Source organism: Bombus vancouverensis, chromosome 17 (genome assembly GCF_051014615.1).
Source record: "Bombus vancouverensis nearcticus chromosome 17, iyBomVanc1_principal, whole genome shotgun sequence".
In the NCBI taxonomy this organism is placed as follows: domain Eukaryota; kingdom Metazoa; phylum Arthropoda; class Insecta; order Hymenoptera; family Apidae; genus Bombus; species Bombus vancouverensis.
The window spans coordinates 4,839,109-4,851,761 of record NC_134927.1 but is presented as its reverse complement, the minus strand read 5'-3'; the positions used below and the strand labels follow the sequence as shown (position 1 = coordinate 4,851,761).

At 32.7% G+C, this 12,653-nt stretch overlaps 1 protein-coding gene and 2 long non-coding RNA genes across 6 annotated transcripts; 1 reads left to right on the top strand and 2 right to left on the bottom strand.

Moving 5' to 3' along the window:
- The first annotated feature begins 7 nt into the window (after window positions 1-7).
- Window positions 8-7,221, top strand: Ada2b (Transcriptional adapter 2B). Of its 3 annotated transcripts, XR_013060561.1 has the most exons (11): window positions 8-724; window positions 815-912; window positions 1,265-1,324; window positions 1,409-1,550; window positions 1,713-1,930; window positions 2,017-2,246; window positions 2,323-2,554; window positions 3,157-3,206; window positions 3,341-3,704; window positions 4,084-4,257; window positions 5,270-7,221. XR_013060561.1 is itself a non-coding variant. In XM_033349747.2 (10 exons), exons 1-10 carry the CDS (start codon window positions 718-720, stop codon window positions 4,186-4,188), a joined length of 1,506 nt encoding a protein of 501 aa, XP_033205638.1. In that variant the 5' UTR covers window positions 8-717; the 3' UTR covers window positions 4,189-7,221. The 3 variants fall into 3 exon arrangements, 2 of the variants coding, with proteins under 2 accessions (XP_033205638.1, XP_076482099.1); XM_033349747.2 differs by having other exon boundaries at window positions 4,084-7,221; XM_076625984.1 differs by lacking the exons at window positions 4,084-4,257; window positions 5,270-7,221 and having other exon boundaries at window positions 3,117-3,206; window positions 3,341-3,624.
- On the bottom strand, window positions 6,601-8,790 carry LOC143303884 (uncharacterized). 2 transcript variants are annotated; one of them, XR_013060569.1, is made up of 3 exons: window positions 8,258-8,790; window positions 7,987-8,026; window positions 6,601-7,896 (listed from the first exon to the last, which is right to left on the bottom strand). It is a non-coding gene; the product is annotated as an uncharacterized LOC143303884 (long non-coding RNA). The 2 variants fall into 2 exon arrangements; XR_013060568.1 differs by having other exon boundaries at window positions 7,987-8,790.
- Window positions 8,791-11,487: 2,697 nt separating this feature from the next.
- LOC143303883 (uncharacterized) lies at window positions 11,488-12,652 on the bottom strand. Its single transcript, XR_013060566.1, has 2 exons — window positions 12,353-12,652; window positions 11,488-11,848 (listed from the first exon to the last, which is right to left on the bottom strand). It is a non-coding gene; the product is annotated as an uncharacterized LOC143303883 (long non-coding RNA).
- Window position 12,653: the final 1 nt, after the last annotated feature.

The following is a 12,653-nucleotide window of genomic DNA, read 5'->3' as shown; positions in this document are numbered from 1 at the left end:
GTGATAAGATAATGTTCTTACGAAAAGCTTTTAACTGAACAATCTACGAATGTAATTTTATATGTTTCAAATTATTTGATAACATTCAAGAACCATATTGCATAAATATTTTCATTATGATAAATTTATAATGTAATGTTTATGTAATATACAATACAAAAAGAAGTTGATATGTTGTCGGAAAAGTAGTAAAAGATATTTTCAAGAATATTTACTTACAGCCGACATTTTATCGTATTTACAGGGTTGTATTAATCTGTTGTTCTATTCGATATATATTTTATATGTTCACGCACGATGTCCGACTTTATATAAACGAAAAAAAATTGAGAGATGCTAAAACAGTGTTGCTTTATTTGAATGCGCGCGGATAAATTATATTTGGGTTGCGGAAGAGGGCAATTTTCTTATTATACAGTTGGCGAAACTGAAACGTAGTTTACCTAGATGGTAGGAGAAGGAACGCATGCGTACTCGTTTCGCGACGCAACAGTCGTAAACAACATTTTTTCCATTCAGATTTCTAACGAGTTTACGCTTGCACGATAATTAGAGCGTCCAGGCGGGCGCACCAGGATTTTTCCGCGTTTTCGTACGATTTCGCGGAAAAAATGGGGTCAAGCTTGCACGTTCAGTGTACGTGATACGTAAACTTATTGCTTTTTGGCATGCGGTGACGTCATCCGGATCGTTCTGGAAGAACCCTGCAGGACAATAATGGCGGGTATGTATTTATGTCGATGGACGAAATATTGATTGGTACCCGAACGAACTGTCATTGGCGATCTAATGTATTACGATTGTTCGGTTTCAGATTTGTATGCTAAATACAACTGCACCTATTGTCAAGAGGATATCTCGGGCCTACGTGTCAGATGTGTAGAATGCCCAGATTTCGACCTCTGTTTGCAGGTGAGCGAGTGAACGCTTGTTTCTCGATCACGTGTTCACGTCTCCTTTCTTCCCCGCCCCTTTCCTTCCCCCCGCCCTTTTCTCTCTGTCACATCTTCGTCTATCCTTCTGGCTTTACTGGATTTTGCGTGTTGAGATTCCTTTTTTTAGTCCCCACCCTTTTTTTGTGGAACAAGTTATACTGTAACTACCTTTCTACTTCGCGAATTGAATGAAACCGGTGATCACGTGGAGGCAAGTACATGCGTACATACTATATATGTCAGTTCCGTTAACGCGATACGAAAACATCAACATTCCACAACAAACTTCAGAATTGTTCGAAAGAAAATAATATTTTTAAATTCTACAGTGTTTTTCCGCTGGAGCTGAAATTGGCCCACATAAAAATGATCACTCTTATCAGTTTATGGTAAATACTAATCATTTTAAAGCGTGAAATATAATTCTTTTGTATAATAACATTTAAAAATTTAATAATTTTTTATCACTATAGGATTCTGGCACCATTAGTATATTTAATGGTAGAGGAAATTGGACTGCTAGGGAACAACTTAGACTCTTGGATGCCATTGAGCAATTTGGTTTTGGAAATTGGGAAGACATTAGCAAACATATTGAAACACGTTCACCAGAAGGTAAAGTGATTTTATATTGAAATTTCTTATTTTCTATTATATGGTAATTTTATGACAATTTTAAAAAAAGAGGTGTGCTTGTATTTTAAGCTAATTAATAAATTAATTAAATACCAATCTTTTACTAGTAATATCAGTACTTAATTTATTTTTGCCTTACAGAAGCAAAAGAAGAATATATTGCTAGATACCTTGATGGCAATATTGGAAAACACACATGGCCTCCTACAGAAAGCTATAAACCAAATCTTACAGATCAAACTAAGTCAGATCATGGACCTCTATCGCCTGATCTCACATCTCGGTTACCACCTTTGGATATCACTCCAGAAGAAGCTGCACAACTGGGATATATGCCACAACGAGATGATTTTGAAAGGGTATGTTTTAAATTATGCGACACACCTTTGTATTACCTTTCGTATTACATTATACCTGTATTAAAATATTAAAATTTCCTTTACAGGACTACAACCATGAAGCAGAGTCACTTGTTTCTTCATTATTCTTGAACCCTGCAGAAGATGATGATTTGGACATAGCACTTAAACTTGCACAAGTTGATATGTATACCAATAATTTAAGAGAGAGAGCGCGACGAAAAAGAGTCGTACGGGATTACCAGCTTGTTTCTGCATTTTTTGCTTCGTCTAGGAAAGATAAGGCAGTCAAAAGAAAACAATCGAAGGAGGAAAAGTATGTTTAATCATTATTTAACAACAGTAACGTTTTATTTTGCGCGATACTTTAATGGGAAATTTGTAATTTACAGGGAGTTTAGGGATAGGATGCGAGTATTTGCACAGTTTTACACAGCACAGGAATACGAACAGTTTCTAACAAATCTTGAAAGAGAAAGAGAACTACGATTACGTCTTTCAGAATTGTATCGTTACCGAGAGCATGGTATTACAAGACACGAAGAATGCGCTCATTTCGAGCAAGTGATGGCACAAACTCAGGGACAAAATGACGCAGTGGATCACTGGCATGAAAAGAAATCTGTAAGTATGTGTATCCACATATCTATTAACTTTTTCCACATTGCAATGGTGATTGAAATTTTTTTCGGATGGTATACCTTTTGTTTTATACTCTATTGTGTAATATTAGGTATATCTACTCGAATCTCAAAGTACATTTTATAAATATACACTCGTAAAAGCTAGTAGAATTCTTGAATTATTAAAAACATCTGTTTTCATCATTTATATTTATGCTTCTAATACGTTTTAAACATATTTTATAAAAATAAACATTGACGATCATTATTTCAATATTAAAGGATTCTTAGGTTTCTTCTCTATGTTTCTCCATGTTTTGTTGTTTAATATGTATATTGTTCATTCTATGATTACGTCAAATATATTATGAAAAAATTCACACGCGTTTAATACAAATGTATCGATCGAATATTACGACAGATACAAGAATATATTACTAATTATAAGAAATTTCAATAAAAGTATGTGTGTGAATACGAAATGCAGAGTTTTAATTATACCGTATACACTAGCTTTTGCTTCTTCTTTCACTAATTCCATTGTTTGTGGTGCGTGTTGCCAGGCATTTGTGAACAGATTGTATCAGTTTGCATTTCACTTAGGGCAGCAGTGGGCCGTCCACACCAATACACCGCCACACCTCAAAAAAAAGGTACAGGACTATTTTAAAACAGATTATTTCAACAACCTTAATTCATGAAGATGACAACACTACAATAGCGATTAAATTCACTAAAACAGGTGATTTTAATCAAAGGTAAATTTGTCCCCTATTATACCTTGCAGAGAAGAAGAAAAAAATTACTCTTCCACCGACCGAAAGTACATTGCAAAAGACTTACCCAGCAGCAGCTTCTCAATCAATCAAACCAATCCCAATCGGATGACGACTCCAGCCAATCAGTGGGTGGAGCCGGATAACAATCCAAATTGTTCCAGCCAGCATTCTACCAGCTCCAGTTCTGCCACAGAAAAAAATTATACTGCGGCTGCTTCCGGAAAATCTTGTGCGACAACACGAGACTCAGAGGAACGGGATATAGAAATGGAAGCAGCTGCTCATTTATTAACAAAACAAGAAAAGTCTCTGTGTCTTCAACTTGATTTGAAGCCAACGCAGTATTTAACACAAAAGACGTTGTTGTTGCAAGTAAGTTTTTATTTAGATAAATTATTTTTTATCAAAAATTAAACTCGTTGTAAAATAAGGCATATCGCGCTACTTAATTTATCGTAGTATTTTTATAGGAAACTGATACATTTATTCAGACATGATTGATATAATAAAATAATTTAGTTACATTTCATTCTATTATTCATACTATTCATACATTTCATACTATCTTTTCATTCACATATTTGACCATTACCTCATAACTTTTATTTTCAAAAGCTTTCTTTAGTAATAACACAATTTCGTTTGATATCAGAGATATTGTCGTAGTCGTAGATGGATTTTAGGCGAAAGTACTTTTCGTTAACTCTTCAAATATACACGTTATTTATATACATAAATTATATGATTGCAGGAATATCTAAATGGTAATAGAAGATCAGGTGTTGTACCTCAGTCGGAACCAGAGAGTAAGATATTACATTATCTGGTAGCAAATGGCTGGATCGCGGCCAATTGATTAAATATGTAAAAAATTAACGACCATTTCAACTCTAAGTCACCTTTTATTTTGCAAACTAAGTCCTAGGTATAATTGAAATTTGAGTCTGATTTAATTAACATATATAGGACAGGTAGAGAGAGAATGTGTGTGTACATAATTTAATATGTAAAGATATTCTTTACTCTTGTTCAAATGGTGGACGTTTAGAGAAATGTATTGGCGGATGAATTGTTAGGAACGATAGAAAACAAGATTAATTAACTTGTCTTATTCGTTAGTGAGACATTAATTTAGACTGTCTTTAAAATGACTCCATTAAAAAGTATAAAATTCTTTTATTAAGAGTTTTATAGCTTTTGTTAAATTAACAGTTATCGTATATAACTGTCAATTTTATTGTTGATATTCTTGATGGCTTTTTAAAGACCCAAATATTAAATCAACGCCGTTCCGCATGGTATACTTCCGCTAACGTGTGTACTTTATTCTAATGAACATTGTTACCTTAGATTGTCGTTTACCTTTTAACATTACATTATGAATTATTTAACACTTCTTGTCTAGAAAATCTCTTACACTGCCTTTATAGAGCCATGAACATATTGCTCAATTAATTCTTCCACTGTCATGTTTTCTTGTACAGACTATTAATTGCACATGCTCCTTTCTATCTGTTTTAAATGTGATTTGTTACCATACTTGACAATAAGGAAATGTAAGGAAGAAATCACGCCGTAGTTGAGATTTCTAGATCGTTGTTTAATACAACACTTGAATGATTGGAACATATCCATCCGGGAATTTATCATCGACCGATACTTTATGTACAAGTATTTAAAAGTTGTCGGCTGGATATGTATTAAAATATTTAAATAAAAAGCACTTTAAAATATTTATATAGCTGAGATTCATGAAAGTATTGAATATTATTAACTTAATAATAAGTGTAATGTCCTTGACAAATTATACACACATAGATAAACATACACATACAGATATTTCTTCATATTCTTACAAATTTGTTCATTAAAAAAAATACTCTAATCGTCTTTCGCATGCATGATTCAAGCGCAAACTAATGCATTTTATTCCATAGATTCTTGAAACGATTCAAAGGATATTCCTTATTGATAAAGGATGGTACAAAGAGCAGGTTATAAGAGGATATTTGTTATTACAATGAAGATACTATGGTATTAGATAATTTATCTGTTGCCTGTGTAATATTTGTATATATGAACGAGAAATAGTACCTTCTTAGTGATACTACCTTTAAAGCACAAAACGTAATCGCGGTATAAACTAACGAAGAGTTAAGCGCATAGTGTGATAATGATGGTGTTCGGAGCCAAACTCGTATTACAAAAAAAGACACTTTAACGTTTAAAAAAAAAAGCTGATCATTTTCCATTGCTTCTAATAGTAGCTATTTATAATTTTAAATTATTAAATGAAGAAAGGAGGAGTAAGATATTAAATTTGAGAATGAGAAGAAGATATACCCTGGATGGACGATATACCGTGTTAACAACAGCTTTTGTTGAACTTAAACGTACAAGGTGGAAGCATCGAGGAACCACGCTATTTGCTCGATGGCAAAGTTCATACCATTTGTATTCCTGTATGCTTAGGAAACTGGAAAAGATCTATAACAAGATTAGTCGTTTGCTTTAACGTAATTCAGTACTTCCAAGAATATCTTCGTTTACCTAAGTCTCGAACGGCTTAAAATCGAGAGAAAGATTAAAATGAGAAAAGTTTATCTTGTATTATTATATATGCAAATGTAAAAAAATATGTGAAAAAGATATATATATATATATACATATGTACATATACGAAAAAGAAAATTGCTTACGATCGTAAGTAATTATTAAAAAAAGTCATATATTTGAAGAGAAAAAAGAAATCTAAAAAAATACCTTTCATTTCGAAATAATACTTATTGTGGCATATTGCTTAAGAACTAAATAGCTAGATAACAAAGTAGGGAAATAGCTGCTCATATTTTTTACGGAGAGTAGAAGACTATTATCCCTTTTATTCGATGTAACTGTATATTTCGCCCAAGCTTCCGCAAATGGGCGCGATAATTTTTTTACGCTCACCCTTATGACGTTTATTTTTCTTTTTTTTTTTTTTATTGCTTATTTCAAACCTGCACGGAAGTCGATTGATGTGCGAGTTCCGTTTATTATCGCGTAATTTTTACTTTTACAATAGCGCTAGATCTATTCTTCTTTTTTCTTTTTTATTTTGCTTAACATTGTTTCTATGTTCGTAGTAGATTTTATTTTTATTTATTGCTTCGCGGAACTTTCACATTCTTTTAAGACGCTTTTAATCCACCTTTTTGTAAATCAAATATTTTGGAAGCTTTATACTTTTACTTTTTTGTTTTTCTTCTTTTTTCCTCGGTTTACCTTAGTTTATCTTCGTTGTTTTCTAATTGTTGATGGTAACTTGCACGGATCGACATGTCCGTCGTTTCACTCTAATATTTCTATGAGAAATGGTCCACTGTAAAAATAGAGACTGTTCAAACGAATGAACATAAAGTTATCTCGAACGAAGAGACCGCTACGCCTTCCTGTAGTTACTTAAAACATATAGTAATTTACGAAGTTGAAAAGAATAATCCGATAATGTGAAAATGTCGCGGCGATCTTTGTAACAAATACACAAACGTACTGCGTCGTTCTAACTTTTATAAAATTTAGCGAACGAATTGAATATATATATTTTTTTTTTGTTTTGTATCGAAAGACGATAACATATAGTGATTTGTTTTGTTCGAAGAGATGAGAATGATCGTCTACCGAAGAGTGAATGTATTGTCGTTGGATTGGAAGTGTTTCAAAATTGAATACCAGTTTTATTCTCATAAGTATTTGTATAACAAACAATGAGTTTGTTGCTCCTCATTGTTCTAGAAATAATGGAAGAATTAATATTTCAAAGCGAAAACAGGCTTTCATTCTTGTACTTGAATCAAACGAGTCGTTAAATGTATAAAATAAACTGTACAATAGGTATTTTCCCTTAAAATTATGTTTCTATTTACTATACCATTGCCCGATTGTCCCTTGAATTCCTTCCTATTTTTTCAGCTCGCGTATCAATCTTTAAAGCAGACTTTTACGCCTCTAATAAACAACGCTATTTATCTTCTTCATCCTCGGCTGCATTGAAGGTTATTTTACTAATTTAAGTAGCATATATATATTTAGAATTACATTTGACATTTTTAAATTATCACTCTTATCTAGATTTGTTCATGAAAAACTTAATTCACCGTGTCAAAGCAGCAAATTTTCTTGCTTTTGAAATATTTTAATTTCCTTTCTACAACACATTTTTCCACGAGGTAATCGTGCTCTTCTGATTTTTGCTAAATATTGCGAGAAACACGTCTTTAATAAGTAAGCAGAAAAGTATTTTTTTCTTCGTTGAGACAAATATTTGCTCAGCGAATTAATTCTCGCACGTTTTTTCAATCTTAACATAGCTTCTTACGTCCTTCTACTCTTCTAAACAGCAGATTTATTTCGCATGTTTCAAAATTCGTCTTCTACAACCGGAAGATATTTAATATTTTAAGACTTTTCCTCCAGTACGCCTACCAAATGATATCGTATTACCAGTCATTGAAATCACCGATTAAATTTAGTGACTTTCCTCGTTAGTAGATAAATCATGAACTTTAGTGCATCTGTGAAAAGTCTTAAACCATATAAATTAGTAGAATGCGCATGATATGAAAAGATTTATAAAGTATCCGAGGTAAGGCGCTCGTTTCACTTAACTTGTTACCTTTAGTTTCAAATTTCCAGGAATTTAGTTTAAACAATCCCTTAAAATAAAATATAGCCAAATGAGGAAGTATTACATTCTTGTTCGTTAAGAAGTCAACGATTCATCGTTGAAAAACGGTACTGTTATTAAAAGCTTAAAAATTGTCAAAAAATAATGAAGTACGCAAAACAATTAGGATATATACAGTAAAGTACACAAATGGGATGCACTGGGGAAAATAATTGACTCGATTTATAAAAAGCAATATATTATACGGAGCATGACTTACATTTTGCTAAAGTTTCCAGCTTTTATAGCAAACGGTAATTTTTTATTTCACACGACGAGTATACGCGTCAACCGCACCAAAATGAAGTTCTGGATTGACGCGTGTACACGTCGAACGCAGTTAATTGGTTAAGTGACAGATCAAACAAGCTTTGACGTAACCATAACTGTACTTAAATATCGGCTGCTTTAGCAGGCATCTATTACCATAGATTACTATTTAATTTTTTATATTGTGTAATATATTGTATTTATATAAATAGCAATATTATGCTGTAACTTATTCCTACCTTGCTCCTTGCAATCATTAAATTATAATAATGCGATGCAACACGAGTTCTAATTTTGTTAATTTCTAAAGTCTTAACCAACTTTAAAAACTTTCCGAGACCTTGAGAACCAGATATACCCATTTATAGCTTCATTTATTAATTACCGTACTTTGATAGAGCAATTCTATCGCGCAACTTTATCAAGTCTAAGCTAAGATCCTCGACAAGTTATATACGTCGACGATTATAATCGTCCCTGAAATGCATGTGCCTAGAATAAAGAATCGCTAATAATGCGTCACGTTAGAGAAGTCTACGACATTTCTTACATCGAGAGGCTCTGATGTCTTGGCCACTTCTTTTTTCTGATTTCCGCACGTCGTTCGCCGCCTGCTCCAATGTCGTGTAGTTTTCCAATTATGGTTTTTTCAGTCTTATTGGCGTTATTGTTCCATAAACACAAACGCTGCGATTATATTACTCTCTTTGTTCGGACAAGTCTATGGTACTTCTTTTTCGGTGGCGTTTAAGGATATTCGCGGATTTCGTGTAACAGGATCTGTTCATCTTCGACGAATAATTTTCGAACGGTTCTGCGTGCTGTTATTACGTGTAAAATCAGACAGATGTTTTTCAGGATGTTTGGTGCAATTGATAATCGCGAAAAATATTTTGGAAGAAAAGAATGCATTTACGCCGAGAAACCGGAAGGTCGTTCGAATTACGTAAAATAAATAGAAAATTTAATTGTTCCGCATACTTGATTTAAACCAGTTGTTGGTATAAAAATCTAACGTTAAAGGATGTAGGCACGTATATAAATCTTCGCTTAACTCTCGAATTTTTACGTCTCGTCTTGTCTCCGTCTCAAAGAGCAAGAAGGTTTTTAACCTACGTATGGAAACGTTTAACGCGACATTAAAAGCAGAAATGACACGTGTCGATAACCTCTCTCTCGTCTTGCTCTGAAATTTGAGAAATCTCGTGGCGATAGAAGGACACGATTGGATCAATTTTGGCGCGAATACGTATCCTTCCTCGTCCTGAATTCTTTATAAATTCAATACGAGTATACGCTTCGTTCGTATTTGTTCATTCCGGAATTTTTCCCCTTGTGTTCTTCCACGATTTTGTCATTCTCGTCTAGTAACGAGTGATTTGCAATCGAGTAAAACGTTCTTCACCGATTCCGTGAAGCTTGGGAATAAATTATTCGTTCACTCGTTCGACTTTTTGATATAAAGCGATATTCTGTTATTATCGGTTTCGACATCTCGTTTCTGAAACTGCTTAACTCATCAAGCACCAACCGTTGATGTTTCATCCATTAATTATAATATATATTACATGTAATATATTTTTGAAATCGATATTTATAATATACAAAGTATGTGTGTATTTATATATTTATATATTAATTGGATATTTATATATTTATTATATTTATCAATTTTTATAGTTTCACGTGTCATATTTTATACATTATAAATATCAATTTCGTTATATCTGATAAAATCGTAAAGATATATATGTCATAAAATAGTAAAGTCTAGTTGGAAGAAACAAGGTGAATAAAACGTTGAATCTTTGGCATTCTCTTTCGTAGCCACGTTGTTCGAAAATAGAATTCGATAACATAAGTTGATTGAGACAGATAGCAAATGGTTCGATGAACGTTCCACTGACTTAGACGCATAAATAACACTTGAATGCGATTCAGACAGGATAACACGCGATAAAATCGTCGAATCGGAACAGACAAGATCACTAGGATTGTTTCTATGTAGTTTGCAACGGCCATTTTGTTCGGAAACAGGTGATAAAGAAAAGAACCATGTAGGAATAAAAAGTGAATTGCTTACACGGTTTAATAACCTCTCTTTTTCTTTAATAAAACCTGCTCTTCTACTGCGTCGTGTAATTCATACACGTCAAACATAATTTATGGCAACATTGTTCCTTCTTTCCCCGAAGGTATAGATGTTTCGATCGTTTTTCGTTTCTCAATTGTGATATTCCTTTGCCGGTAATATCGTTACGCGGTTCTTGCTTTCTCAACATCATCGGAAAAATGTTTGGATCGTCGTAGAAAAGCGGAGAGATACGACACACGGTTCCGTACGAAGGCGTGCAATAAAAATAAAATAAAAAATAAAACTGGTGAATTTCCAAAAATCCGATTACAGAATATTTTCTGTTCCTCACGTCATTTCTTGTGTCAAGTAAGCGTCCTTATGGATATTGTATAACAGCGGAGATTAGATAAAATTTCTAATTTCTAAATTTGATAAAATCGGATTTAGATTATAGTGCAATTTACGGTAAAGACTATTGCAACAGAGTTACAAAGTCTGAAGACAAAGTTCGAGTATTATGTGCTTTCGTTTCTTAAATCGAACGTTAAATCGAAACGTCTTTGTTAAAAAAATTATGAATTAATTTTATGAATTTTAGAATAACAAGCATAAACAAAAGATTTATCTAGTTTTTATTAATAATTTATTAATAATTTAAAATGTTGTTCAGCCGTCGAAATATGCTCTTCGATTTCAAGCATACGATATTTCACGTGTCAAAGGAGTAAGAGAACATTTAATGGAAGTGATATCATAAACAAACTGCTCTTTCTTCTCTGAACGTTTATATTTTCCATTTCGTATTATATAAACTCGTTTCGCGAATAACATTGAATTAAGTAGCAGTGAGACTAATGATTCTTTTTGGAATATACTTTGCTCGCCATCTGCCGAGAAGGCAAGAAATCAATCTCGCGATCTTGCAATAAATAATTATATTTTTCATATTTTCAGATTTTCTGACGCTTTTTTCATTCCTACGAACTCGTCATTTACTATTCGCAACTGTACAGTTGTACAGTTAATCATAAAATTAATTTTTAGAAAGGTCTTAACGGAAATATTCGAGAATATTGATCAATATTTCCATAACCTTTCTCCTCTTTTTCCTTTTCTCTTTTTTTTACAGCTATGATGACTTAATTGATTAATAATTCAATTCAATGTATTTCAACGATTCCAAATTCAACGTTAAAGACAGAAAAGCCAAAGGGCAACATATTTATCGTGCATTTAATTATTAGGTATGTGAAACAGCGATTCGAAAAATATCGTTCTATCGTCAAATACAATCTAATGAATAACACATAATCTAAGAAACAGTTTTTTTGCACATATTTTTTACGTTAATTCTTGGCTTCTTATAGGTTGCTGCTCGAGGCGGAGAATGAATAAAATTATTGATCAAGTTACAACACATTCGTTTAGTATATCTAATTAAGCGCGGCTGGACGATCGATCTTCCTGTAACAGATAACGATAATACGTCACCGTTTACTAATTCGATAATATCGTAATACAATCAGAGAAAAATAGTGTATAATATCGTCTTCTCGTTTTAACTACGAGGCGAAAGTCTTAAAAAACACGAATGCAAAACTTTGCAAGTTATTCGATATCGTAGAAAAATATCGAGGCAACGATACAATTAAGTTCTTCAATTATATCGTACATTTCATGCTCTTTTGATTCCTATGATCTGTTATAGAATTCAAATAAAAATGCAAAGAAATGAGATACATTATGAAACTGTATACGTATTATAAGATTCCTTTATAATGACTATCATTGTGTTTCAATAACCTGGTTAGAAAACACAGGAGGAAACTGTTTCTACATGTTTTCCATCTTCCTATCTTCACGAATAATGTACATTTAACGTTCAAAAAAATAATAGAAACATCCGAGTTAAAATTATTTCAAACAACTTCTTTAAAAACGGTACAAAATAAAACAATAGAATCTTACCTCCGCTCATATTTATCTTGGACAAACGACGAACAAAGTCCTGGCAGAAGATACAAAATGAAAGGACAAATGATTCGATTTAACGTTAATATTATTCTCCACGCTTTTTCTTTCTTTATCCATTTGCATATATTTTATGTAATTAAACTGTAAAGCTACAGAAGAAATTTGTCGTGCGTTTTATTAATACAGACGCGCGTTCATCAGTCAAGCGCTAGAAAAAAGAAAACACATTAAAATGCTCGTTATCATCAATAAGCGAGACACAAACATTTTGCTGAAAGTGGGAATAACACGAAGA